The sequence below is a fragment of the Nelumbo nucifera genome, chromosome 2 (genome assembly GCF_055504915.1).
Source record: "Nelumbo nucifera cultivar China Antique chromosome 2, China Antique-T2T, whole genome shotgun sequence".
In the NCBI taxonomy this organism is placed as follows: Eukaryota; Viridiplantae; Streptophyta; class Magnoliopsida; order Proteales; family Nelumbonaceae; genus Nelumbo; species Nelumbo nucifera.
The window spans coordinates 5443452-5469569 of NC_142650.1; the positions used below are offsets into that span (position 1 = coordinate 5443452).

A 26118-nucleotide genomic window follows, 5' to 3' on the forward strand; every position below is an offset into this window, starting at 1 on the left:
ATATTAATTCAATCCAGCCCAATCCAAAATAGGCCCATTAACACCCATAGCTGAGAGTCTGAGACACGGCCCACGACGCTAGAAGGCCAACCCAAGTCCACCGGGTTGGCCTCAATCTGATGAGTGACGACCTAAAAAAAATATGGACAAATACGGATACATATGCAGAATTCTGAGTTCCAGCCCCCTATTACCCTCTCTCCTTATAAACCACATCTTATCCGTAAATATGACATTAATTCACGATTAGATGCATTTTTCTTGTACTTTGGGACTATAAAATTCTGATCTAGCTTGATTGGTCATTTTCCCAAAAAAATATGAACCAATTAGGATACCGAAAAAAAGTATCATACATAATAAGAAAAACTGATAATCAATCAATCAAAATTCAAAAATTTGCGTGATCTGATTGGTATGATATATTTCCGGCATCATAGAAGTTGCCAAAATTTATCGGAATGATAAAGAGAGTAATTAATTACATATCAATATCATAAAGAAAGTATAAGAAACTGTTAAGTGTGAAGTCAAGCGTGCTTCTTATCACCAACACCAAACACCTTCCTATGATATTTGATCCCAAAGGGGGTAACTTCTTTGTCGCACGTGTCAAATCCATGCCACACGTGCTTAGGGAGGTACCGACGGAAGTAGAAATAATCTGAGGAGAGATGTGATGGTGTAGCCGATGACACACGGACTTGTGCAAGACCTGGTCGCCAACTGTCGCCCCCAACAGACTTGAGATATAGATAGCAAATCGGTGACTGGACGCAGGGGCCCGTTACTCGGAACTCGTCTACCGTGCACGCTTCGAATGGTTTTCTGGGTACTTCGTCCAGGACCGCCGGATACAGTGGGTCCACCCTTCTCACGTGCTTCGAGTTCAGATGGCGGACCAGGACGTCGTTGGATTGGATGTCCCCAAATCTTAGGCTCACCACGTTTGATGTCTCCGCACCCTTTGCGCATGTCGTCTCGATTGCCACCGTGTAATTGCAATTTTCCTGCTATATCATCACTAAACCATCAACTTAAATGGCCCCGCAATTTATGTATATACATTAATAAATATATTATTAATAATTTGATTTAATACGATTGGCAGTTTGGACGAGGAATTCTCGCACCAAACCAAATTATTTTAGATCCAAAACTAGACCAAAAGCGTTTATCGCCACGTATAGTCGGTTCAGATTTGCACCGCAAACAAACGGAGCAAGAACAGTAGAACCTGAACAAAAGCGTTTATCGCCAGTCGCCACGTATATTTTATTCCGGGCTCAATTCTCGTTAGTCGTTTTACCTTCAGTTTTGGCGGGAGAGCTTCTTCGGCGCTTGAGATTGAGAAACCGGACATCTCCAGAGCAACAAAAAGGCAAAAGGCAAAGCTCGCTGCTCTCCCCTTCTTCATCTTCGTTAAGTCTCTGGAGTTCAACATCCGTCAGGCGGGATTTACACAATTGGTTAGGGTCTCTCACTCTCTGGCCTCTGCATTTTATATAACCCTGTGCACTATAGTTCGTTACTTCCCAGGCTCGAAAGTGGAGGTTCTGAAGCTTCTCCTACTACTCCTTCTTAGGGTTTTTTCTCTCTCAAAGGTTCCTTATATTTCACTCATATTCTTTGCTTTTTCGTTTTAGATCTTAAATTCTCTCTTAATTGGAGTAAAGTATCTATTTGTTTTCTACATAAAGCGATATTCGATCGCTTTTCTTTGTTTATTTTACTTTTTAGCCGTCTATATTGGACAAAATGCATTTCTGTTTCTGGCGTTGATTTTCCCCTCCTTGCTTTTCCTTTTCTGCATTGATGAAAGATCATAAAGGAACCGAAACAGGAAAAAGAGGGCAAGAAAAATGACATCTGATATAAAGAAGACAAATGTAAATCTTAAAAGGGAAAAAATCAAACTAATAAAAAAACGTTTCAATTCACTACTTTGATAAGTGTAAGGCCTATAATCTATCACATGGATGGTTTATATCAGATGATTGTTGATGTAACCGGTTCCGGTCACGTATCACTTTTTGGCTAAGTACCTCGTCATCTCGTCGTTCCCAAGTGGCCTGTGACTCAGGGGCTGAAGTGGAGCTCCCTAGCGTAGTGCAACCGGCTGCTCCCTACAGGAGGTGAAGTGACGGGAACTGAACCCGCTACTTCCTGCTGGAGATGATCTGCTCATCTCTATAGACGGCGGGAACTGAGGGACCTGCACGAACTGGATCAGAGAACCCGGGGGTGTTTACCTGGCGAGGTCACTCCGATGGCTAAGTCATCACTTAGTAGCGAGCTGAGAATGAAAGAGCTAGAGAGCAGAGGTTATCCATCCTTTTTCGCATACCTTTGCCCCTGGGGGGTGAGGTCTTTATATACTAGAGTCCTCGTGGGTTAGGTGGAGCAGTTCCTGGATTCCCGCTGTGATGGGACCTGCTTTCGTGTTAGGTGGGGTGAGCTAATATAGCTGTTACAAGTCACAATCCCGTAAAATGCGACACAGGCCGCCAGGTCGGTGCCTGGGCCAGGCCGCCAGGTCATGCTTGGGCCAGTCCGCTAGCTCGTGCCAGGGCCATACTGCTAGCTCGTGCCAGGGCCAGTCTGCCAGCTCGTGCCAAGGCCAAGTTGTGCCAGGGCTAGACTGCCAGCTCGTGCCAGGGCCAGACTGCCAGCTCGTGCCAGGGCTAGGCTGCCAGCTCGTGCCAGGGTCAGGTCGCGCCTGGTGGGACACCATCAACTTAGCAAAGGCAAGTTGTTGCCAAAGTGGTCCTGCGTGTCACCTAGTTGTTCTAAGGTGCCAGGCTACATGAGGGTGAGTTGCTTGTGGCGAGCTGCCTGTAGCGAGCTACCTGCAACGAACTGCCTGTGGCGAGCTCGAGCTGTCTAACTGTCAAGGGGCTGCACTTAGTTGGCATGAGGTGCCAAGTGTCATAATGTCATTGGAGGGCCAAATCCGCCCTCATCATTTGCCCCCGACTCCCGAGTTGAAAGTAACTCGGCGAAGGGAGTAGATTTCTCCTTTTGGCCCGTAATTCAACGAGCTCATAGGCGCTGATTCAGTTTCTTAGGCTCTGGGAGCTGCTTGGAAGCGAGCTGCCCGTGAGGCGCCGAGGTCTTTGCCAGTTCGGTACTTTAGCCCTTAGATTCTGGGAGCTACTTGTAGTCCACTCTCCTTGACTTTGCCCATGCCGATGAGGCGACTGGGTCTTAAGCAGCAGTGTTGCCCATGCCGTAGAGGCGACTGGGTCTTAAGTAGCAGTGTGGCCCTTAGGCTTCGGGGAGCAACTCGTAGTCCACTCCTGAACTTTGCCCATGCCGTAGAGGCGACTGGGTCTTAAGCAGCAGTGTGGCCCTTAGGCTTTGGGGAGCGACTCGTAGTCCACTCCTGAACTTTGCCCATGTCGAAGAGGCGAATGGGTCTTATGCAGTAGTACAACCCTTAGGCTTTGGGTGCGACTCATAGTTCGCTCTTGAACTTTGCCCATGCCGTAGAGGCGACGGAGTCTTATGCAGGTGTCGAGGTCAATTGTTAGCTTGGCCTTTGGTCTTTTGGGGGTGAGGAAGTCTTTTATCAGTCCGTCAGTTCGCGCCTGCGCTAGGCCGTCAGGTTGGCGCTCGTGCCAGGTCGTGCCAGGCTGGCGCATGTGTCAGGCTGTCAGGCCGCCAGGCCGCGCCAGTCCGTCAGGTGGGCGCCTTAGGGCTATGAAGCGAGAGCTTCAATTTCTAAAAAGGTGAGGACTTGGCTTTCTGGGAGAAGAGGACTTAGCTTTTTGTAAGATAAGATTTTGTAAGATGAGAACTTAGCTTTTGTAGCGTTTCCCACAGACGACGCTAAATGATGTAACCGGTTCCGGTCACGTATCACTTTTTGGCTAAGTACCTCGTCAACTCGTCTGCTCCCAAGTGGCCTATGACTTAGGGGCTGAAGTGGAGCTCCCTAGCGTAGTGCAACCCGGCTACTCCCTGCAAGAGGTGATCTGGCTACCAGCAGCGACGGGAACTGAACCGACTACTTCCTGTTGGAGATGATCTGCTCATCTCTATAGACGGCAGGAACTGAGGGACCTGCACAAACTGGATCAGAGAACCCGGGGGTGTTTACCCGGCGAGGTCACTCTGATGGCTAAGTCAGCACTTAGTAGCGAGCTGAGAATGATATTAGAGAATGAGAGAGCTAGAGAGCAGAGGTTACCCATCCTTTTTCGCATACCTTTGCCCTTGTGGGGTGAGGTCTTTATATACTGGAGTCCTCGTGGGTTAGGTGGAGTAGTTCTTGGATTCCTGTTGTGATGGGACCTGCTTTCGTGTTAGGTGGGCATAAAGCCACCAACTGGTAAGGTTGCTCATTTCCGCCTGACTTGGGGAGTGGGTGAGCTAATATAGCTGTTACAAGTCACAATCCCGTAAAATGTGGGGTACGGTGGTGTGTTCCTCGAGGTTGTCAGGTTGGCGCCTGTGTCAGGCCGCCAGGTCGGTGCCTGGGCCAGGCCGCCAGGTCGCGCCTGGGCCAGGCCGCTAACTCATGCCAGGGCCAGGTTGCCAGCTTGTGCCAGGGCCAAGTCGCGCCAGGGCCAGGCTGCCAGCTCATGCCAGGGCCAGGTCGCGCCAGGGCCAAGCTGCCAGCTCGCGCCAGGGCCAAGCTGCCAGCTCATGCCAGGGTCAGGTCGCGCCAGGGCCAGGCTACCAGCTCGTGCCAGGGCCAGGTCGCGCCAAGGCCAGGCTGCCAGCTCGTGCCAAGGCCAGGTCACGCCTGGTGGGACACCATCAACTTAGCAAAGGCAAGTTGTTGCCAAAGTGGTCCCGGGTGTCACCTATTTGTTCTGAGGTGCCAGGCTACATGAGGGTGAGTTGCCTGTGGCGAGCTGCCTGTAGCGAGCTGCCTGTGGCGAGCTCGAGCTGTCTAGCTGTCAAGGGGCTGCACTTAATTGGCATGAGGTGCCAGGTGTCATAATGTAATTGGAGGGCCAAATCCACCATCATCAATTGTAATCGAGGATCACTATAATCCAACTTTGTTCTGTTCACCAAAGTTTGTTTTTATATGATAGAAGAGATTTTAGATTGTATACATATGACTATTCTATGTGTCTGCTTTGAACCAGAAAACTACTTTGCCTCATTATAAATTACCATTGGAACCAATCCGGCCGGGGGACGGGGAATGATTGCATTGAAACCTACAATTCTTATCTTCATGAACGAATACTGGCTTATAACTCCAAATCATTTTCTTGCTTGAATGCGGAGAATTTACATATTTCTTTATTGTGTTGATCTCTCAATATTCTTTTTCTCATTCTTGTTTAACTATGCCTGTCTTAACCTTTCGCTTCTTAGGGTAAAAAAAAGAGTCAATTTTAAGATCTTTGCTTAATTGCTTTCTCGGTTAGACACGTCCTTTGCTTTCTATGGTTAAGATATTGCTGTTTGATGTAAATAGCCCATTGGACTGCCTTTTTGTTGGCCCAAATATGTTGGCAAAAGTGTTAGACCAGTTGCACGTCCATCTTATCCATAGATATGTTCTTTTATTTGATTGAGATTCAAATCTCTCTCTCTTGTCAACATTGTGTCTCCATTAGATGGTCACTGTTTCACAGTAAAAGATTCATGACCATTCGTCCATATGAAAATTTCTCTTTATGGACTTCTATTTCTGGGAGTAAAAAAGCCAAAAATTAGCATTTTCCTTTATTCTTCTGTTTCACAGTAAAAGATTCATGACCATTCGTCCATATGAAAATTTCTCTTTATGGACTTCTATTTCTGGGAGTAAAAAAGCCAAAAATTAGTATGGACTATGATTCCATTTGTGATCTGTTGGGGTATATGGAAAAAGGGAAAGACATATCTTTGAAAGAACAACTGTTCTAATAGATCATGGATACCAGATATCTATTTCATTGATATTGGATTGGTGTTATGGACGCATTCCTCGGGAAGAAGTATCATCGCCGCCGGCAGCAGCAGGAACCTGATCCACCGCCAGCAGCAGCAGTGATTCAATAATTCTCATCCTACCCAGTTCGGCAACAACAGTCTCATCCAGATTAGATTAGATCATCTTGCTTGTTCTTATCTTATTGCTCTTATCTTATCTTATTAGTGGATTATCAGATTAGGATTAACTTATCTTATCCTTAGCAAGATAGAACTGGAAGTCTCCCTATTCAGCAAGGAGACTCCCTAAGATTAGGACTCTTGTAATCTCCTATTTAAGGAGACACCATTATGGAATGAGGATATCGAATATTCAGTTAAAGAAGTGAGTTAGGAGAGTTGGTGATCTCTTGAACAAATCACCAAGGCGCCAAGATAGGTTCATCATGAGCAGGAAGCAACAAGGGAAAACAAGAGGTTTTCCCCGTGGACCGACCCGTGACGAGATCCTATTCTCGAGCCCTCAACAACTTGGTATCAGAGCAAGGCATCATGGGAGATCTGGAGCAGCTGCCATCTAGGGTCCACGACCTCGAGCACCAACTCGTGGAAACCAGTTCCGAAGTACGTGAGATCAAAGACGAAGTAAGAGAATTGCGGCGTCTGATGGAGTTATTCCTTTCTAGCAAGGAAAGGAACACTGAAGGGGGGACAACCACTAGCGGCCGCCGACCAGATCTGTCGAAGTCATCCGACGAATAGCAGTCCGTTAGCCAAGGAGCCGCAATCATCCCCAAGTACAGCATGTTAGAATTTCCGTCGTACAATGACAACGGAGACCCCTTAGGCTGGCTGTATCGGTGCGAGCAGTTTTTTCGGAATCAACGGACAGATGACCGGGATAAGGTAAGCCTAGCTGCCTTTCACTTAACAGAGGAAGCACAACTTTGGTTCTATCGGTTAGAGCAAGAAGAACCCGTGCTCGGTTGGCCCCAGTTTAAGTCCTATTGCCTTCTTAGGTTCGGACCCCCACTGACCAGCAACCCCCTAGGCGAGCTGATTAATCTTAAACAGACCAGCACGGTGGCAGAATACCAGCGCCAGTTCCAAACCCTCCTCGCGAGGGCATCCTCAGTGCGACCGGACCAGCAGGTGGACATGTTCACGGTAGGGTTAGCAGAACCCCTGCGGGTGGATGTCGAAATGCAGAATCCCCCAAATTTGGTTATAGCCATGAACTTAGCCCGCGTGTTCGAGCGCAAGCTGCAGCTCAGCCGCGGAACCTACAATGTGGGTTGTCCACCGAACTCATGGGCACCCCCAAAATCAGCGACAACAACCCCCTCTTCTGCAACCAGCCGGGAACTGAGATCTCACACAAACGCCACCTCTAGATCGGTGACAAGTGCAGATAGCAACATGGCCGCTCCACCCATTAAGCGATTGACTAGGGCAGAAATGGCATAACGCCGAGCGAGAGGCCAATGTTTCAACTGCGATGACCTCTACTCGGCAGGACATAGGTGCAAGAGGCTTTTTTGGCTCCTAGTCGATGAGCAAGAGGAGGATGAAGAAGAACCCGTCGTATTCGTGCCAGAGATCTCTCTCCATGCGATCACCGGTATTAAAACCTCTTAGACCATGTAGTTACAGGCACAGATAGCAGGTCAACCGGTGCGCATTCTTGTCGATTCAGGGAGCACACACAACTTCATCAGTGAACATGCCGCCCTTTAGTTAAAACTACCAATGGAACTCCGGCCACGACTACAGGTAGCCGTCGCAAACGGTGAAAGAGTTCACAGTCTGGGAATTTGTAAGAACGTCCCGATACAGGTCAATTCTGAACTATTTTTTGCTGATTTATTTGTACTCTCCTTGGATGGGTTCGATGTTGTTCTTGGGGTCAAATGGTTAATTACCCTAGGCCCGATTTTATGGGACTTCAGCGCACTCACAATGACATTCCACCTGAATGGGAAGCAAGTTTCATGGCACGGTTGCAAGGTTAAAGAGAAGACACCACAGGTCCACGCACTCCAGACAGAACCGGCAGCCATGGAAAGACTCCTTGCCGAGTTTTCAGATATATTCAAGGTACCCAAGGGACTCCCTCCTCCCCGAGCATGCGACTATCGAATTCCTTTGGTGGCGGGTTCAGAACCAGTCATTGTCCGACCTTATCGCTACCCTCACCTACAGAAGGACGAGATAGAAAAACAATGTACAGCGATGCTGAAACAAGGGATCATACGCAAGAGTCACTCCCCTTTCTCTTCGCCGGTTCTATTGGTGGCGAAGCAGGATGGAACTTGGAGGTTCTGTGTTGACTATAGAGAGCTCAATGGCCGGACGATCAAGGATAAGTTCCCTATTCCCGTTGTGGATGAACTGCTGGACGAGCTGCATGGTGCTCAGTACTTCCAGGTTCGCATGGCTCCCGGTGACGTGAAGAAGACTGCCTTTCGAACCCACCATGGCCACTTCGAATTTTTAGTCATGCCATTTGGTCTCTCCAACGCCTCATCCACATTCCAATCATTAATGAACGAGGTATTTCAGCCCCATCTGCGCAAATTTGTTTTAGTATTCTTTGATGACATCCTCGTTTATAAAAAATCATGGGTAGAGCATGTGCACCATCTGCGGACCGTTTTCAAGCTCCTGCGCCAACACAAACTCTTCCTCAAACGGTCCAAGTGCTCCTTCGGGGAGCGACAGGTTCTTTATCTCGGCCACGTCATCCACGGGCAAGGTATGACGGTTGATAGTTCCAAAATTCAGGCTATCTAGGAATGGCCCAAGCCTCGATCAACCAAGGCCTTACGCGGGTTCCTCGGATTAACGGGTTACTACCGCAAATTTGTACAGAATTATGGACTTAGTTGGCGGCCCCGTTAACCAACCTGTTAAAGAAAAATTCCTTCCGGTGGGACGACGCAGCCGATGCAGTCTTTCTAACACTGAGAAATGCCATGTCTTCCACCCCAGTCCTACAATTACCAAATTTCTCTCTCGAATTTAAAGTCGAGTGCGATGCCTCTGGAATGGGTATCAGGGCCGTGTTACAGCAGCAAGGGCACCCAATTGCTCCCTTTAGCCGCAGACTGGCCGACCGATACCTAAAGCTTCCGGCCTATGAGCGCGAACTAATCGGCCTAGCCCGCGCGCCGTCCAGCACTGGAGACCGTATTTGTGGGGGCGGTCGTTCGTCGTCAAAATTGATCATTACAGCCTCAAATACCTGTTGGAGCAACGTCTCACCACTTCCCCTCAGCAGCATTGGGTCAGTAAACTGCTCGGGTACGATTTCCGGGTGGAATACAAGGCGAGATCCTCAAATCGCATAGCTAATGCCTTGTCTAGGTGAGATGAAGACGCGATGGCTCTGTGTGGAATTTCCCAACCCTGGATCTCTCTGTTAGACGACATTAAGAAGGCAACGCCCTAGTCTCCGGAATGGTCACTCCTAGTCCAGAAGATCCAGTCCGGTGCTGCCGACTCCAATTGGTCGCTTCAAGACGGGTTGGTACTATATAAAGGCCGGGTACATCTTCCGCCAGACTCCCCGTTGATTTCCACCATCATCACCAGCGTCCATAACTCCACCCATGAAGGCGTTCAGAAAATGCTACACCGCGTCCGTGTTGATTTCCATTGGCGAGGTATGAAGACTTCTATTCGGGATTTTGTCCAGAATTGCTCCACGTGCCAACAGCATAAATGGGAAAACCTACACCCGGCAGGCCTCCTTCAGCCCCTTTCGATCCCGACACAAATCTGGGCCGACATCTCCATGGACTTCATTGAGGGACTACCTAAGGTAGGTGGCAAATCGGTCCTCTTCGTGGTAGTAGATCGCTTCTCTAAATATGTCCACTTCATTCCTCTATCACATCCGTACAGTGCCACTTCAGTTGCCCTCGCCTTCTTTACACATGTTTTTCTCTTACATGGGTTACCAGAATCCATCGTCAGCGATAGGGGCCCAGTTTTCACTAGTGCCTTCTGGAAGGAGTTATTCCGGCTACACGGCACCACCCTGGCCTTCTCCTCAGCTTATCATCCACAGACCGACGGTCAGACGGAGGTGGTCAACCGCACGATCGAGATGTACCTCCGTTGCTTCATAGGGGATCAACCGCAACGGTGGGTGGATTGGCTTCCTTGGGCCGAGTACCGTTACAACACGACCTACCATTCTTCCCTCGGCATGACTCCCTTTCGCGTCGTTTATGGCCGAGACCCTCCTTGCTTGCTGTCCTATGAGCCTGGTTCTACTCCTTTGGAAGAAATTGATCACTCCTTACAAGAACGTGACGCCCTCCTAGCCGACGTCCACCTTCGCTTACAGCAAGCCCAGCTCCGCATGAAGCTCAACTATGACAAGCACCACCGGGAACTGTCGTTCGAACCAGAACAATTTGTTTGGTTAAAACTCCAGCCCTACTGGCAACGCTTCTTGCGCCACAGGGCTGTCCCGAAACTGGCCCCTAAGTTCTATGGGCCCTTCAAGGTTCTACGGCGGATTGGCAGTGTGGCCTACCAGCTGGAATTGCCGGAGAACAGCCGGATTCATGATGTTTTCCACATCTCCTTGCTGAAACCATTTACGTGTTCCTCCGGACCAAGTCCCCTCCCTACCACCCTTGAAAGATGGCAAACTTGTTCCCCAACCTAAGGCTCTCACCCGCTCTCATTTCAATCAAGGAAATCTTGAAGTCTTGGTGGAATGGGGTAGCTTACCATCGGCCGAAGCCACCTAGATCCCATTGGCTGAGTTCCAAGCCACGTATCTGGAGTTCGAGCTCGAGGACAAGCTCTTAGTCCAGGAGGGGAGTAATGTTATGGACGCATTCCTCGGGAAGAAGTATCATCGCCGCCAGCAGCAGCAGGAACCTGACCCACCGCCAGCAGCAGCAGTGGTTCAATGATTCTCATCCTACCCAGTTCGACAACAACAGTCTCATCCAGATTAGATTAGATCATCTTGCTTGTTCTTATCTTATTGCTCTTATCTTATTAGTGGATTATCAGATTATGATTAACTTATTTTATCCTTAGCAAGATAGAACTGGAAGTCTCCCTATTCAGCAAGGAGACTCCCTAAGATTAGGACTCTTGTAATCTCCTATTTAAGGAGACACCATTATGGAATGAGGATATTGAATATTTAGTTAAAGAAGTGAGTTAGGAGAGTTGGTGATCTCTTGAACAAATTACCAAGGCGCCAAGACATCAAGAGCAGGAAGGAACAAGGGAAAACAGGAGGTTTTCCCCGTGGACCAACCCGTGACGAGATCCTATTCTCGGGCCCTCAACAATTGGACATTCCAACAATTTCATTCTGAATTTCAAATTTTAGCCAAAGGGTCAATGTTGTCAGACTTGGACCGGACATTAACTGCTTTGGTTACTAGGTCACTGGTGGTTGACCCAGTGATCTGTGGCAGCATGCTTAAATCTATAGTTATAAAATAAAGGCATATATAAAACATGGTTTTCAAAACCAAATCGGACCGAATGGTCGGACCAGAAAAACTGGGAACCAGTCACCTGACCGGTTCCGTTTTCCCTCAAAACCGCTTTTTTCCCCCAAAACCGTTGATTTTGGTTAGTAAACCGCTGAACCGGCCAGTTAACCGTTTGAACGGTTTTGACCGTTTTCCATTTTTTTTTATTTTTTGTCAGAATGGGCCGACTGTTCGAACCGCTAACTGGACCCCTGACCGGTTCAGTCACCGGTTCGTTTTTAAAAACCATGATATAAAATAATAGCTCAATGACTGTTGTCTTTTCTTTGCGTACTTGTGACTTAGGATCAAGTCACCTCATTTGCATTTTAACATAAAAATAGATATAATATGCATGTAAATGTTATAAAGAATAAAATATTCACAAGGTGGCACGTACCTCAATTGGTCTGTATATCAACTTTCAATCAGGTTGTGCATGTGGTCATTGAAAATCTGATTTTTACTAAACCATCTGGATCAATAGCAGTTCTTCTGTGTTTTCAAAAACTCGAGAGAGAATGTATTTACAAAACTGACTGGGTTGTGTGTTAACTGGTCCAACCATTTCGTCTGGTCTGAGTCTGACAAACTGCAAATCTGTACTTGGATCTGATTTTAGTCAACGTTAGATATTTCTAGATGGTTTTGAGAGTGGATCTGGTTGTATTTGATGTATTTTTTTATTTTTTATTTTTTACCTTCCTGGCACTGTCAGTGAAATCCCTTCAAGACTTCCACAGATTGTAGCTCTTTTTTTTTTTTTTAGTTTTAATGAATTTACTTTATTATGGAAAAAATCTTGCCATGCTCCTACGTAAAGTTTCAAGTGTGATATTACTTGTTGAATCTACAAGAAATTAGAACCTTTGGGATTGTTCATTTTATTCCTTGCATGTCAAAAATCTGAAGATGTGGATAAAACAGGTAGGTGCCAATCCTTGAGAAGTCTATTTAAGATGTTTAATACCAATGAAACATTTGATATGAAAGATAAGCAATACTGGTTCTCTTTCTTTTCTATGTGAACAGTAGGTCATCTCCTGTTCAGATTCTAAACTATAACTAATGTAATCTCCATCATGGAATGAATTGTCATCATCTTGTAAGCTTTCTTGGTTAGCATTGTGTCCCTAAACAAGGGAGAAGACTATAGTTATTTGTGCTACAATTCCTGGAAGAGTTACTATTAGGAACAGTATGGCAGAGGGGTGTCATTATATCATCTAAAGGTATCAATCCTATGCAACAATGTAGAGAATTTCCTTGGAAAGAAAAAGTAGTTTTGGAAAATGGCCTGGTTTAATTGCTGATCGAAGAAAAAGGCCTGGTTTAAGAAACTCTTGGGAATCTTGATTTAGCAAGCAGATACATGAATCCAAGCGCCTACAAGGACTTCATCCAATCTTGATCTGTCTAACAAGAATTTGCCCAACCTTTGATCTGTCTTATATATCTCTTCCCCTTAGAATGTGACTTTTGTGGTGACAAAGTATAAGTGTAGCTATCTACTCAGGGCTGGTTATGGTGACTCAGGTAGGGCAGAAATTTGGGCTGTTCTATAAGGACTACAGATGGCAAAATCTCCAAATTTCAGAGGCATATTTGTTAAAGGGGATTCATACATTATTGGATGGATAAAAAGGAACTACGAGGGATAGTGGAAATATAGGCACATCCTAAGGGGAATCAAAATGATGACTTTTGAGTTGAGAATAACCTTTAGATGGATCCCAAGATAAGAAAATAGCATAGCTGTTAGCCTGGCTAAACAAGGGGTTAACAGAAAACAAATATTTTGGGCAATGTTTTAAAATGCGAAGGTGTGGCGTGAAGCATCCTACCATCATAAGGTGTGAGGCATAAACAGGACACAAAGCCATAAGCCTCTCAAGAATAGATTTTTAATTAATGAATAATTAAAAATAAGATAAAAAATAAAGAATGTAGTAAATATCCAACAAAAATAGATAATCTATGAGAATTCATGTGCAATTTCTAATAATAAAACCATCACATTTAGAAGTATCATTACATCAAGTATCACCATCGATAATTAAATAAGTATCAGCAGCCATCAACATATTTGATACATAATAACGATTTTTTTAGTTTTTTTTTTCAAAATTGTTTCAGGGGGTTGATTTTAGGCATGCGTACCCCCTGTAAGTGGTCAAAATCCAAAACACCCCCTATTTGGGGTATCGGAGAACTCCCAATACGATATGATATGCCTGACACAGGGTGCATCGTACTGAAATTTTGAACCTTGCTTGCAAAGTTGCAAATCAAAATTTCTCAATTAACATTTCACACAAGTTGCACAATATTAGTATAAGCAAATGAATGTAATGCATTAAAAGAAATCAAAGTTACAGTGCCCCTACTTCTATTTATATCATTTTATCATAACATCACAATAAACAATTTTGGAGAGTTTTCATCCTCTTCTTCTCTATCATGTAATATATAACAGGGAAAACAATAAAATGGTTGTCCATACTTGTGACATTTTTATTATAATAAACTAGCTCCAAAGGTAAGAGCATATGAGGCAGTGTTTTCTTAGCAGTTCACATGGTACATGCCTCCAGCACCCTTTGAAACATTGGTTTTAGGTATGTTGTTATTTTCTACTAAGTTTTCTTGAAGGCTTCTGTCGTTCTCTTGGTTTTGAAACCAGTAGAACACATTCTTTCCTTCAATTTTCCAAAGAATGAAAGATGGGCAGCTGTCATATGAGTTGCATTTGGAGTCCTTGTCCCTCCCCTGATGCTTGAATATGGAAGGTATAGGTTGAAGGTCAATAGTATCCAAGTAATCAGCTCCAAGTCCATGAAGAATATTAGGCTGAACCATGGTAAGGATGTTTTTCAGGGAAGCTGTTTCAGATACAATGAATGTCTCAATATGTGGTGCAGTGGATTCATTCATTGTATGCATTAGGTCATTGTCTGCACTTTGTACTGATCGGTAGAACCAGATTCTAACCACTAAGAATGTTTCTTAGGGGAACTGTTTACAGTGAATCTCTCAATATGTGATGCAGTGGAATCACTAAACTGTATGCATTAGGTCATAATCTGCACTAGTACTGATTGGTTGAACCAGATTCCAACCAGTGAACCCTGTCCTGAAAGGGTTGATTTTAAGATAATTGTGCTTACCACCAAAAAAAGGAAAAAAACATGTATATGATTTAATTCAAAGCAATATGTATGAGGATACTCACCAGTTGATATTGTGTTTTGTGCTTCACATTTTTGGGGATCAAGGGAAGGTGAAGCTTTGAATGGTCAATGATTATAGTGGAGCAAATCGACCATGAAAACAATGAATGTTTAAGGATAGGAGACAGTGCCCAGTAGTTTTTGTCTCCATTGTTTAAACAAGCTCCTTAAGCTACAGTGTTCAAATTCATATGGTTCACAACTCATTTGCAAGTAAATACTTCTTATACTTCTACAGTCTTCCCAAAGTTATGCACAGTTTTGACACTCCAGATCTGCCACCCACAAAATGTTTCCACATCTATACCCACGGAACACTACCGCCCTGTATTGGAAACATCTCCTATGAATGAAAAAGAAGATATTCCTAATGCACAACTGCAATGTCCCGTGGGGGTAGAGATGTGGGAACAACTTGTGGGTAACGGATCCGAGCTCCAGTTTTTTATCGACAGGTTTTACTTGCAAGAATGTTTACAGGCATTGTGTTTGCATATGGTAAATGGGGGAGGCTCAGGCATCAGAGTATGACAAGTGGGCTGAACCAGAGGCTGGAATTTACTGTAGAACGCTAATATATTGCTATTTCAAGAGTTTTGATATTTGAACCAGGGTCTGTCGACTCTCTCCTGGGCTGGCATAGGGGAAGCAACCAATGTTAATCGTTTAAACAAAGGAGAGTAACCGAGTAGGCATCCAAAGTAACAGATCTGTGCTGTTTTGGTTGAAGGGTACGTGGGAATCCTGCAAGTGATATTACTGCAATTTAAACCTTTCGTTACATCTTGAAAGTTGAAGCAGAGAAAAGGAAAAGCCTCCGACTAGGCTTCCCCACCAAGAGTTGGGACCTTTGGCAGAGATCCTTGGTGGGGGTTACAGTAATCAAATCCAAACCAAACGTTTTCAGGCACAAATGTCCTGAAGTAGAAGAGGTAAGAAGCTAGCGAGAGGCGACTATCATCTCGTCGATGAAGAACCTTCACCCAACCGGGTCTCCATCTATCTGCTCCAAACTGCTTGAGGTAGAGAGAGCACACACTTCGACTCATGCACGGCCCACTTGTGTCGAACACGTCCACCGCACATCGTTCGAACGCACGGTACGTGCCTCCTTGCTTCCTTGCGCCTTCTTTGGGAGCATTCAGTGATTTGGGGTTCTTCAGATGCTTCACGACGACGAGATTACCAGCAGAGTCGCCGAATCTAACACCAACGACACCTTTGGTGTCGGCAGATGGTGCACATGTTGTCTCAATCACGATGGAGTAAGTGCAATTGGCTTGCGATGCATGGGACATAGGGTTGGCCGGTTGAACCCCGTCAGCCAAAGGAGAAACGATTACAGAGAGGGCAAAGATGAGTAGGATGATGATGGCTTGGGTGTTCATGGAGAATCCTAACATGGCTACTTTGGTTATCCCAATATACATGGTGGGGTAAATTGTCCATTTATAGTGTGCACGAGAGGTCTCTTTAGATCAGATTCTCTTGTGATAAAAGGCAAAGCTAGAGGAGGCGACAGTAGGAATCCTTGAAAGTGGCTGCTTCTGTTCAAAGGCACCGTTTACAACAGTCTGAATTGATAGCTTTGAAAAAAAGAAATAGATACTGATATCCACTTTCACACCATTCCTCTTCATGTTTCATATCTAAGACTCTTTCTTTCTTAATAGTTAATGCTCCTAAATAAACAATTATAATAATAATAATAATAATCACTGCTTTGTTGTTGAAAATACCAAAACTGACTCACCCATCCCATTTATTCCATTTGAAGGTGCCAAGGGCTAGCAATTCGAATGTGGCCCTCGTACATAGTCACAATGATGATCAAGTTTAGTTGCTTTTAAAAGTTATAATTTGTTGATTTTGTTATTGTGTAGCTTTTATCAGATGAATGTCTATGGAACTTAAGTCCACCATGCACTATATGTACTTAGTTTCCTAGCTTAAGCTAGTAGATTATTCTAACAAATAAACTATTAGAATGCTCGAGTCTCGAGAGTAAAAAAGCATACCTTCCATTCCATGTACGTTGTATTAGGCTAGAGATGTCACCACTCACCACGATGTAATGGAATCATCCACTGGCAAGTGGCATCATCGCTTGTCTGCTGTTTTGGTGAGAAATAATCATAAAACGTTGCTTGCCTGGTACCTTTTCTTTTAAAAGTTATTCAACAATGGAATGGATTATGGAGGTCCATCCTCAACTCAAGTAACCCTAATCCTTAATGTTGGATGTCAGGATATGACCCATCAACTCATCCACCACACATTTATATGATCTTCATTTAGTTTTTTACTTTCTCAAAAACATGAGATTTATCCTGAGCTTGCTAAATTCTATTAGGACCTCGGCCTAGATTCAGAAGGCTGTGGATTCCACTTGTGGTGCAACTTGGGCGGGCAGTTCGATCTCGGACCAACTGTCTGGGCTTGAGCCCAAAACCCCAGGTTTCCCATTTTTTTAGTCTAAGCCCGATCTTTAGGTCGTCCAAGCCCAAGTCCAGTTTTCCTATCTACATAACATTACATACTTACACACATATATATGCAAATGCATACATGCATGTATACAAAATATTCATACAACCTTTCAGTACATTGTATCTAATAGGCCCATCTATACGCAACTGACAAACTTGAGTCTGGCACAGGTCTGAGCCCAACGTGAATATGTCCAATTTCAGTTTGGGTAGGGCCTAGATTGGACAGATCAAATTTGACGTTAGGCTCAGTCTGGGCTCAGGCCTCAAGCCCAATTCTTAGGGTTGGGCCTGGCTTGATTTAAAACCGTCCCAACCTGCCCCACTTGCACAGTTGCACATCTAGTCTCCGTGGAGGCGCCGATTCAGTGAAGTTCCCGACTGACCCAGTGGCATGGCAAATTCTAATTGGATGCAGTAGAGAACTAAAGTAAAGATGATTTTCATAGGAGTTAGTTGGTTAAAACTTAGGGTCCATTTGGCTTACAATCAGAACTGGAATGATTTATTCCCATAGACTATTTGGTTCAGATAGGAATGGGAATGGGAATTAAAATCAGCATGAATGAGATTTCATTCCCAAGAGAGGGGTAGGGAATGGCCATTCCCTCAAATGGGGGAATGCCATTCCAGCAAGAATGGGAATGGAATTCCGATTCCGCCCAAATAAACAGTTGTAATTAGAATAGTCCATTCCGATTCCGATTTCAAACTCATATTCCTGCAAACCAAACGGGGCCTTAAAAATTAATCAGAGCATTATTATATCAACTTCTTGGGATTTGGGAATCATCAATTTGGATTCCGGCTATGGTCCCTTTTCTTAATTAAGATAAATCTCAAGCAACATAATTTGGACGCTGCTGACACCATAGCTGGGCTCCGAACGGACAAAATCGTAGGCCTCTGTAATGGGCCATATGGTCCATGGGCCGGTATGCCTGTTGTCACCCATTCACAGTCATATAAGAACGTTAACTTTTGCTACAGGAAAAGTGGGGGTGGGGGGGTTATGAAACAATCAACCGAACTCGATATCTTATCCTTCCTGTCTATATCTGCTCTTGGAGCAAAGACTGGGAGATCATCGACAGCAGTAATCCTCTCTCGAGGAGATTGCCTCAGTTGCGGCAGTGGTATATTGATGACGAACTCATCGGTAGCTCGAGATGATGAACCTGCTAACCTCTCGGAAGGTCGAGATGATGAACCTGCTAGCCTCTGCATATTGAACAAGGTTTTCGGAAAGAACAATACAAGTGCGAAAACAAAATCAGGAGTGATTGAATGAAGGAAAAAAATGCCTGTTAGAGAGTTTGGATCTGATCTGCCTCTCTCTCCTCTCCTAATCCTAATCTCCTTATCTCTGCCGCTTCTTATCTTTCTATCTTCTTATCTTCTTTGTGATGTATTTTATCTCAAACCCGCAAGAGTTCTATTGTAATCACAATTACTAACATTATAAATACACAGGGGTTCGGCCTGCCATGACAAACCTTTCATTCTGAATTCAGTCGACCATTACTTATTTCTTCAACTTGGTATCGGAGCCAAGACACCATGGTTTCCAATGATGACACAGCTTCGGTCCAGAACTCAGTGCAAAATTCTCAGATCCAAACTCTCTAAAAGGCATTTTCTTTCCTTCATTCATTCACTCCTGATTTTGTCTTCACACCTGTATTGTTCTTTCCCAAAATCTTGTTCAATATGCAGAGGTTAGCAGGAGGTCCATCATCTCGAGCTACCGATGAATTTGTCATCGATATACCACTGTCGCAACTGAGGCAATCTCCTCGAGAGAGGACTACTGTTGTCGATGATCTCCCAGTATTCGCTCCAAGCGCAGATGTAGACAGGAAGCATAATACTCCACGTAGCCGATCGTCGGGGAAGTGGGTCCATATCATTCCTGTGATTGTGTTAGTTTGCAACTTGATACTCTGGTGGTTCTCTCATCCAGGTACGTTTGTAAAGAACTCAAGAACCCAATTTCTCTTTTGCTTCATCTGTTCTTTTCTTTCTTTCTGCTTTTAACTTTCTTTTGGGGGTGGGTCCGAGAGTTTTTTGTGCCTATTGGGATACGGAGGAGTAGAGTTGATAGGATTTGGGATGTGAGAGAGAGTAGACTAGGTAAGATAGGACGGTAGCAAATGATAAAGGCTCAAGTTAGGGAAAATTGGAACTTGTATTGGTTTGTTCTCAAATGTATTAGCCCTATTTATAGTAAAGCCAAGTAGGTGAAGCAAAGCCAACCAATATTCTAAACATCTCTCTTCAGAATTTTACATTTTTTAGAAATCATCATCTTCTAGACTCAAATACATTCTAGAATTTAGAACTTCTAGAAAGTGTATTACTTTTATAGAGGTTTAGAAATTTAATTTCTAGAGTGCTAATTAATTCTAGAATTTTGAACTTCTAAAAAACTTCTGGAAAGTGGATTATTTTTTAACAGTTCGATATTCTTTGTTTCCCCTTGTCTCGTCTTCTCCGTTCAATCAGCCGGTAAGTCTCATAGCAAGAGTGAAAGAAATATCAAAGAGAGAGAGAAACTGTGCAACTGATCTCTTTTGTTCTTCTTATTGTTTCTTTATGAACTATTGTTTCTTTCATAGTCCAATTCTCTGTTCTCTTTCTTGCCAACATGCTTATAATTATATCCTTAATTCTTGATTCTATGTTTCGGCTTGGGTGAGTTAAGTATGAAAACTTCAGTTTCTTGGGATAAAAATTGAAAATGGGCCATCTCATCTTGCTCTGTCCAAGAAACCATCAAATGGGAATAGTTTAATATTTTTTTTCTAATAATCCTCCATTCTGCTTGTATTTCACCTACCCGTTAAGTGGTTTTTCTTCCTTCCACTGAATACCTCTAGTTAAATTTCTTTCAGTTCCCTGCTTAAATTCCCAGTTAAAGCTTAGCTTTCTATTAATAATCACTATTTCTTTATTGAACAACAGTTAACGTGGTGATTAAGGATGGAAATATCGTTGCGGTAAATCGTATCACATTGCAGCCTTCAAATGATACTCAAGCCAATAATGCAAATGCTTCACCACTGACTACTCCAAAGGAGTATTTTGTTTCAGAGGAACTGAAGGCTAACAAAGAAGCTGATACACTTGGTTTGGTCAGTCGGTAAAAAAGTGATTGAGTTGTATTTTCTTCGGGGTTGGACATATTTCTGAATTTGTTACCAGCTAGAGAGATTTTGATATTTTGTTTAGTTACATATTTGTTATATTGGAGTCTGGAGCACTACCAAGAAAGAGTACGATGCTGTACTATACCAATTAGAAGTTATAGTAATGTGAACAGAAACTGATCTTACCTTCATGAATTCACTCCCCCCAAAAAATACAGATTAATGAATCAAAAACTAACTCAATCTCCAGTGCTACAATTCAGTTACTTCACCACCTTTGCAGTTGCCCACGGATATGTGCATTGTGGAACTCTTCTTCGATGGCAGAATCCTACAACAAACCCTCCTTGGTGACTGCACAGGAAAAAAAATATCTGGTTAACAACCAAAATACAGAGAAATACACCTCCCATCACCTATAGACTATGGTCTATAGATGTGGCTGCGGGTGGAGTGGTTAACAGAATAATAAGTACTTGAGGAAGAGCTTAGTTAATTAATTATTACCTTCCGCCAGCGAAGGTTGTCTGGCCTCTTGAAGACGACAATGGACTCGATTGCAGCTGGGGAAGCCATTTTCCATCGGCAATAAGGTTGTCTCACTCTGCAGCGGGAGTAGGTAGACTCAGTTTGCTTCTTGGCTCGATCATAACGAACACTGCTCATGTAGAAAACGAAGGGATTTTGGCAAGGGTGCTTGGTCACAGGCCTGGTGTTGAATGCATAGGCAGTGTAATCGGCCCTTTTGTACCAGTTGAGGAATGTCCTGCTTGGCATTTCTAGCTCTCTGGGTGAAATGGTGCCACTCAGGATTTGGACCACGAAGCCCCACGATACAGTGATTGACCAATATCGCTTCTTGTCATAGCAGATAGATTGTTGCATTATACTTGCCGAGTCATATTTGATAGATTGTTGCATTATACTTGCCGAGTCATATTTGATAGATTGAAAGAGGTGTTGGAGAGCCTTTTCTCTGCTCATGCCGGGGAATATCGGATCCACCACGTCCAGATGATGCAACGACACTAGCGGAGAGACGGGGTGTGCACCCAAGAGGCCCAAGAGATTTCCATACACATCATACTGCTAGTGCATGCATGAAATAAGCAATATACGTATAAACCCAGATGGATGGATGGATGCTAGAGCCTATTACAGTAGTACTTAATGGGAAAGAAAGAACGATTCATTATTCAAAAGCCGCCCTAGCTATATTCTAGTAATCAATAGTTCTGGTGCGTTGGTTTTTTACCTGATGGAACCCTGCTTCTCTGGTGAGGGGTACCCCCAGCTCAGCCATGCAAGCTTGTATCCTGTCATCACTGCCATACAGACCTGGATACCTCTGGAGGCACCGATCCTGCATCTTCTCCAAAGCCTTGGCCAAGGGATAGCTGATAGCAAACCCACCGCCCCCATGTGCCATTGAATAGGAGAAGAATATGTTCTGAACATGGCTCTGCGACGAGCTCCCAATATAAAAAAACTGGCGATGATCATATTTGGCGAGTACCCGCACCACGTTATCCACCACAAACACTGTATCGTCATCACCCATGACGAACCACCTCACATCTTTGAGCCCCAGCCTCGCTGTTTCTGATACTGATGGTTTGTAAAAGATAGTAACAGAAAGAAAGCAGTAAAATATAAGATAAAAAGATGAGAAAATGGACTTAGTAGATCGAGAGAAAATTCTGTTGCTGTATTGTATTGTTTCTCTATATCCGAACCAGTACAGGAAGGAGGTATTTATAATGGATGGAGTCAGTTGAAGGTGAACCGAGAGCAGACATTAACTCATCTTAGGAGCCGAATCGGCTAACTTGGGAACCAACTATTCTTGGAAGCTGAGACGACTCATATTGAAAAGAAACGAACATTGGAAGTAGCTTTACATTGAAAGAGGACTCAATTCTCTGTTTCTCAAGGATGACTCGAGAACACTGAATTAATATTTCTGAAAATGTGCAGCAACATTTAATACTCCTCCTTGGTGCACATTTCAGCAACACCAATCATGTCTCGTAGCAATTCGAACTTGCCTTTTGGTAGAGCCTTTGTGAATATATCAGCTAACTGTTCTTCAGTTTTGCAATGTCTAAGCTCTATTTCTTTGTTTCCTTCTGCTTCTCTGATAAAGTGATACTTGATGCCAATATGTTTGGTTCTGCTGTGAAATATGAGATTCTTTGCCATTGCAATAGCAGATTTGCTATCGCATTAGATTTCAGTAGCACTAACTTGTTGTTCTCCCATGTCATCAAATATCCTTTTGAGCCATATAGCCTGGCTCGTTGTTATGGTTGCTGCAATATATTCTGCTTCAGCTGATGATAGGGCAACAGTTGCTTGCTTCTTTGAAGCCCAAGAAAATATCCCTGATCCAAGTGTGAAAGCATAACCAGATGTACTTTTCATGTCATCTACCGAACCTACCCAATCACTTTCAGTGTAGCCAATGAGCTTAGAGTCATGTGTGACTCTGTACCAAATTCCATAACTCTTTGTTCCTTGCAAATACCTTAGTATTCTATTAGCTGCTCCATGATGAACTTGACTTGGGTTCTGCATGAATCTTTATAGTAGACTAACTGCATACATGATGTCTGGTTTTGTAGCAGTTAAATAGAGAAGACTTCCAATCATACTTCGAAATTGTGATTCATTTGCCTTTGGTGAGCCATCTTCCTTTTTGAATGCTTTAGTGTTGTCTAATGGAGTGGAGACTGTTTTGCACCCCTTCATTTTGAATTTCTTCAAAGAGTTTCTGTATACTTCTTTTGTGAGATGAATGTCCCTTCTTCTTCTTGAGTTATTTCAATTCCAAGAAAGTAGTGCATTAGGCCTAAATCAGTCATCTCAAAAGTCTTCATCATGTCTTCTTTAAACTTCTTGACCATCTTCTCATTATTTCCAGTATAAATGAGATCATCAACATATAAAGAAGCAATGAGAGTGTCATTTGTACCTTGAGTCTTGATGTAGAGTGTTGGCTCACTATAGCTCCTCCTGATTCCTTGCTCCAAGAAGTAATTGTCGATTCTACTGTACCAAGCTCGTGGAGTTTGTTTTAAGCCATATAGTGCCTTCTTTAATCTGAGAACTTTGTCTTCTTGTCCTTGCACCACGAACCCTTGAGGTTGCTCCACATAGATTTCCTCCTTAAGATAGCCATTAAGGAATGCAAATTTTACATCAAGTTGAAAAGTTTTTCATTTCTTCTGTGCAACTAGTGCTATCAATGCCCTGATTGTGTCAAGGCGAGCAACTGGAGCAAATGTCTCATTGTAGTCGATACCGTATTGTTGTGAGTATCCTTTGGCAACTAGCCTTGCTTTAAACTTCTGGATTGAGCCATCTTAGTTAAGCTTTGTCTTGTAGACCCACTTAACTCCAATAGTGTCTTTGTCTTGTGGACGATTCACAAGCTCCCAAGTCTCATTTTTTTTCAATCATTTTTATCTCTTCATTCATAGTTTTACTCCATTTTTTTTTCCTTAAAAGCTTCTTCAAAGCTTTCTGGTTCTATGATCATCAAGTTGCATGTCTCATATATTTCTGTTAAGGATTTAGTTCGCCTTGGTGGTGAGTCCAGAGTAGACTGTGAAGCTTGCTCCGGTTCTAAATGTGTTGGCAAACTGATTTGATCATGATCTTCTTCAATTCTTTGACTTGGTAATAGAGGCAACTTGATAGTCTTTCTTTCAACTTCTTTTGTCTCCCAATTGTATGCAACATCCTCGTCAAAGCTTATGTCTCGACTGATTATGAGTTTTTCTTTCCTTAAGCTATAGACTCGATAGCCTTTTGATTGAGTGCTATAGCCTAAGAAAATTCCTTTCTCAGTCTTCTCATCCAATTTGCCTCTTTTCTCTTGTGGGACATGTGTGTAGCATATGCATCCGAAAACTCTAAGATGCTTTGCTGATGGCTTTTTCCCACTCCAAGCTTCAATTGGTGTCCTATCTTGCACAACTTTAGTAGGACATCTGTTGAGCAGATAGACAACAATGCTTACTACCTCTGCCTAGAAAATTTTGGGAAGACCCTTTTCCATGAGCATGGCTCTTGCTGTTTCCATAATTGTTTTGTTCTTTCTTTCAGATACTTCGTTTTGTTCTGGAGCTTACCCGATTGTGAGTTGATGCTCCATGCCTTCATCTTCACAGAACTTGTTGAATTCATTAGAGGTATATTCTTTGCCTCTATCACTTCTTATGGTCTTGATGTTGTAACCACTTTGCTTCTCAACACAGGCTTTGAATTTTTTAAAAATATCAAAAACTTGCGATTTTTCTCGCAAGAAATAAACCCATGTCATTCTAGAATAATCATCAATGAAGAGGATGAAATACCTGTTTTGATTATTTGATGGAGTACACATTGGACCACAAACATCTGTATGGATTAACTCCAATGGCTCTTTGGCTCTCCAAGCTTTGCTGGATGGAAAGGGTTGTCGATGTTGTTTTCCAAGCATACATCATTCACAGACATTGTTGAACTCCTTGATAGCCGGTAGGCTACGCATCATGTCCTTCTGTTGAAGAATCCTTAATCCATGGAAATTAAAGTGTCCGAATCTTCTATGCCATAGCCACGACTCGTCCACTTGTGCTTGCATTGCTATGTAACTTGCATCTCTCCATTGAATGGGAAAGCATCTGTTTTCTGTCATTTTTGTTTTTGCAATTTCAAGGGATTTGTCTTGCTTGTCATAGATTGTGCAAGAGTTTCCCTCAAAATGTAGAGAGTAACCTCTTTCTATCAACAACAATGGTGCCTTTTCTGGTTGCTTCCACGAAGTCGCCATTACAAATTTTGACTTTTGTCTTGATTTTATCAAGACTGTGGAAGATGCTTTCGTTTTTAGTCATGTGCTTGCTACACCCACTGTCAAAATACCAAGTATCATTTTTCTCTTCTATTGCAGAATGACAAGCATAAAAAAAATTATTTTCCTCATTTTTCTTTTTTGAAAAATTAGCTTGATGGGTTTTCTTGAATCTACAAACTTTTTCAACATGGCCAAATTTTTTACAGTTTTGGCATTGTGGTTTTCCTTTAAACCAACAATCTTTCTTCAAGTGGTTTCTCTTCTTCCAAATACCACATGAAGAATACTTGTCATTATTTTCTTTTGGTTTTCCTTGTGACTTTCTTCCATCAACTTTTGTTTTATGAGACCGTAGATTAACTTTAGACTGAAAGGCAGCTTCAACCGAATTTTCATTCTGCCTGTCACGCCTATTTTCATATGTCTCGAGAGAGCCCATCAATTCAATTGGTGATAGTTTTCTAGATCCTTTGTTTCTTCTATCACCGAAATTATTGGATCATATCTCTCTGTACAAGAGATTAGAATTTTTTCGACTATTTTCTTGTCAGAAATAGTCTCCCCATAGACTCTCATTTGATTTACTATTTCTTTTATTCTAGAATAGTAATCTTTTGCAGTCTCAATATCCTTCATCTTAAGATTTTCAAAATCCCTTCTAAACTTCTGCAATTTAACAGTGCGTACCTTGACAGATCCTTGAAACTCCTTCCGTAGTGTATCCCATGCTTCTTTTGTAGTTGATGCGTCCATGATTCGAGGAAATATCTCCTCAGCCATTGCTTGTTGCAAACAGAATAGTGCTTGACAATCATTTTGCTGATTCTCTTCATAGATCTTCTTTTGATTTGCTGAAAGAGTGGAAGTATCTTCAGCAATGCAGAATCCTTCATCAACGATTCTCCATAAACTTTGTGACCGAAAATAGGTCTTCATTTTGATGGACCAGAAGTCATGGTTTTCTCCATTGAAGATTGGTAGAGAAGGGGTGGAACGAATGGCTTCTGCACTCAT

General features: G+C 43.3%; 3 protein-coding genes and 1 pseudogene across 7 annotated transcripts; 1 reads left to right on the forward strand and 3 right to left on the reverse strand.

Annotated features, from left to right (window-relative positions):
• Nucleotides 1–1333: 1333 nt before the first annotated feature.
• Nucleotides 1334–20348, forward strand: LOC148801891 (uncharacterized). 5 transcript variants are annotated; one of them, XM_088899027.1, is made up of 3 exons: nt 1334–1469; nt 18586–19075; nt 20077–20348. In XM_088899027.1, the coding sequence occupies exons 2-3, from the start codon at nt 18823–18825 to the stop codon at nt 20256–20258; spliced, it is 435 nt and encodes a 144-aa protein (XP_088755153.1). In that variant the 5' UTR covers nt 1334–1469; nt 18586–18822; the 3' UTR covers nt 20259–20348. The 5 variants fall into 5 exon arrangements, with proteins under 5 accessions (XP_088755153.1, XP_088755150.1, XP_088755151.1 ...); XM_088899024.1 differs by having other exon boundaries at nt 1466–1604; XM_088899025.1 differs by lacking the exon at nt 1334–1469 and adding an exon at nt 18096–18418.
• A 128-nt stretch (nt 20349–20476) lies between these two features.
• Nucleotides 20477–21939, reverse strand: LOC148801892 (uncharacterized). Its single transcript, XM_088899022.1, has 3 exons — nt 21517–21939; nt 20769–21347; nt 20477–20615 (listed from the first exon to the last, which is right to left on the reverse strand). The coding sequence occupies exons 1-3, from the start codon at nt 21820–21822 to the stop codon at nt 20514–20516; spliced, it is 987 nt and encodes a 328-aa protein (XP_088755148.1). The 5' UTR covers nt 21823–21939; the 3' UTR covers nt 20477–20513.
• Nucleotides 21940–22487: 548 nt separating this feature from the next.
• On the reverse strand, nt 22488–22838 carry LOC148801893 (secreted RxLR effector protein 161 pseudogene; annotated as a pseudogene).
• A 2704-nt stretch (nt 22839–25542) lies between these two features.
• Nucleotides 25543–26118, reverse strand: LOC148801894 (uncharacterized). The gene has a single exon (XM_088897256.1). The coding sequence runs from the start codon at nt 26116–26118 to the stop codon at nt 25543–25545; it is 576 nt and encodes a 191-aa protein (XP_088753382.1).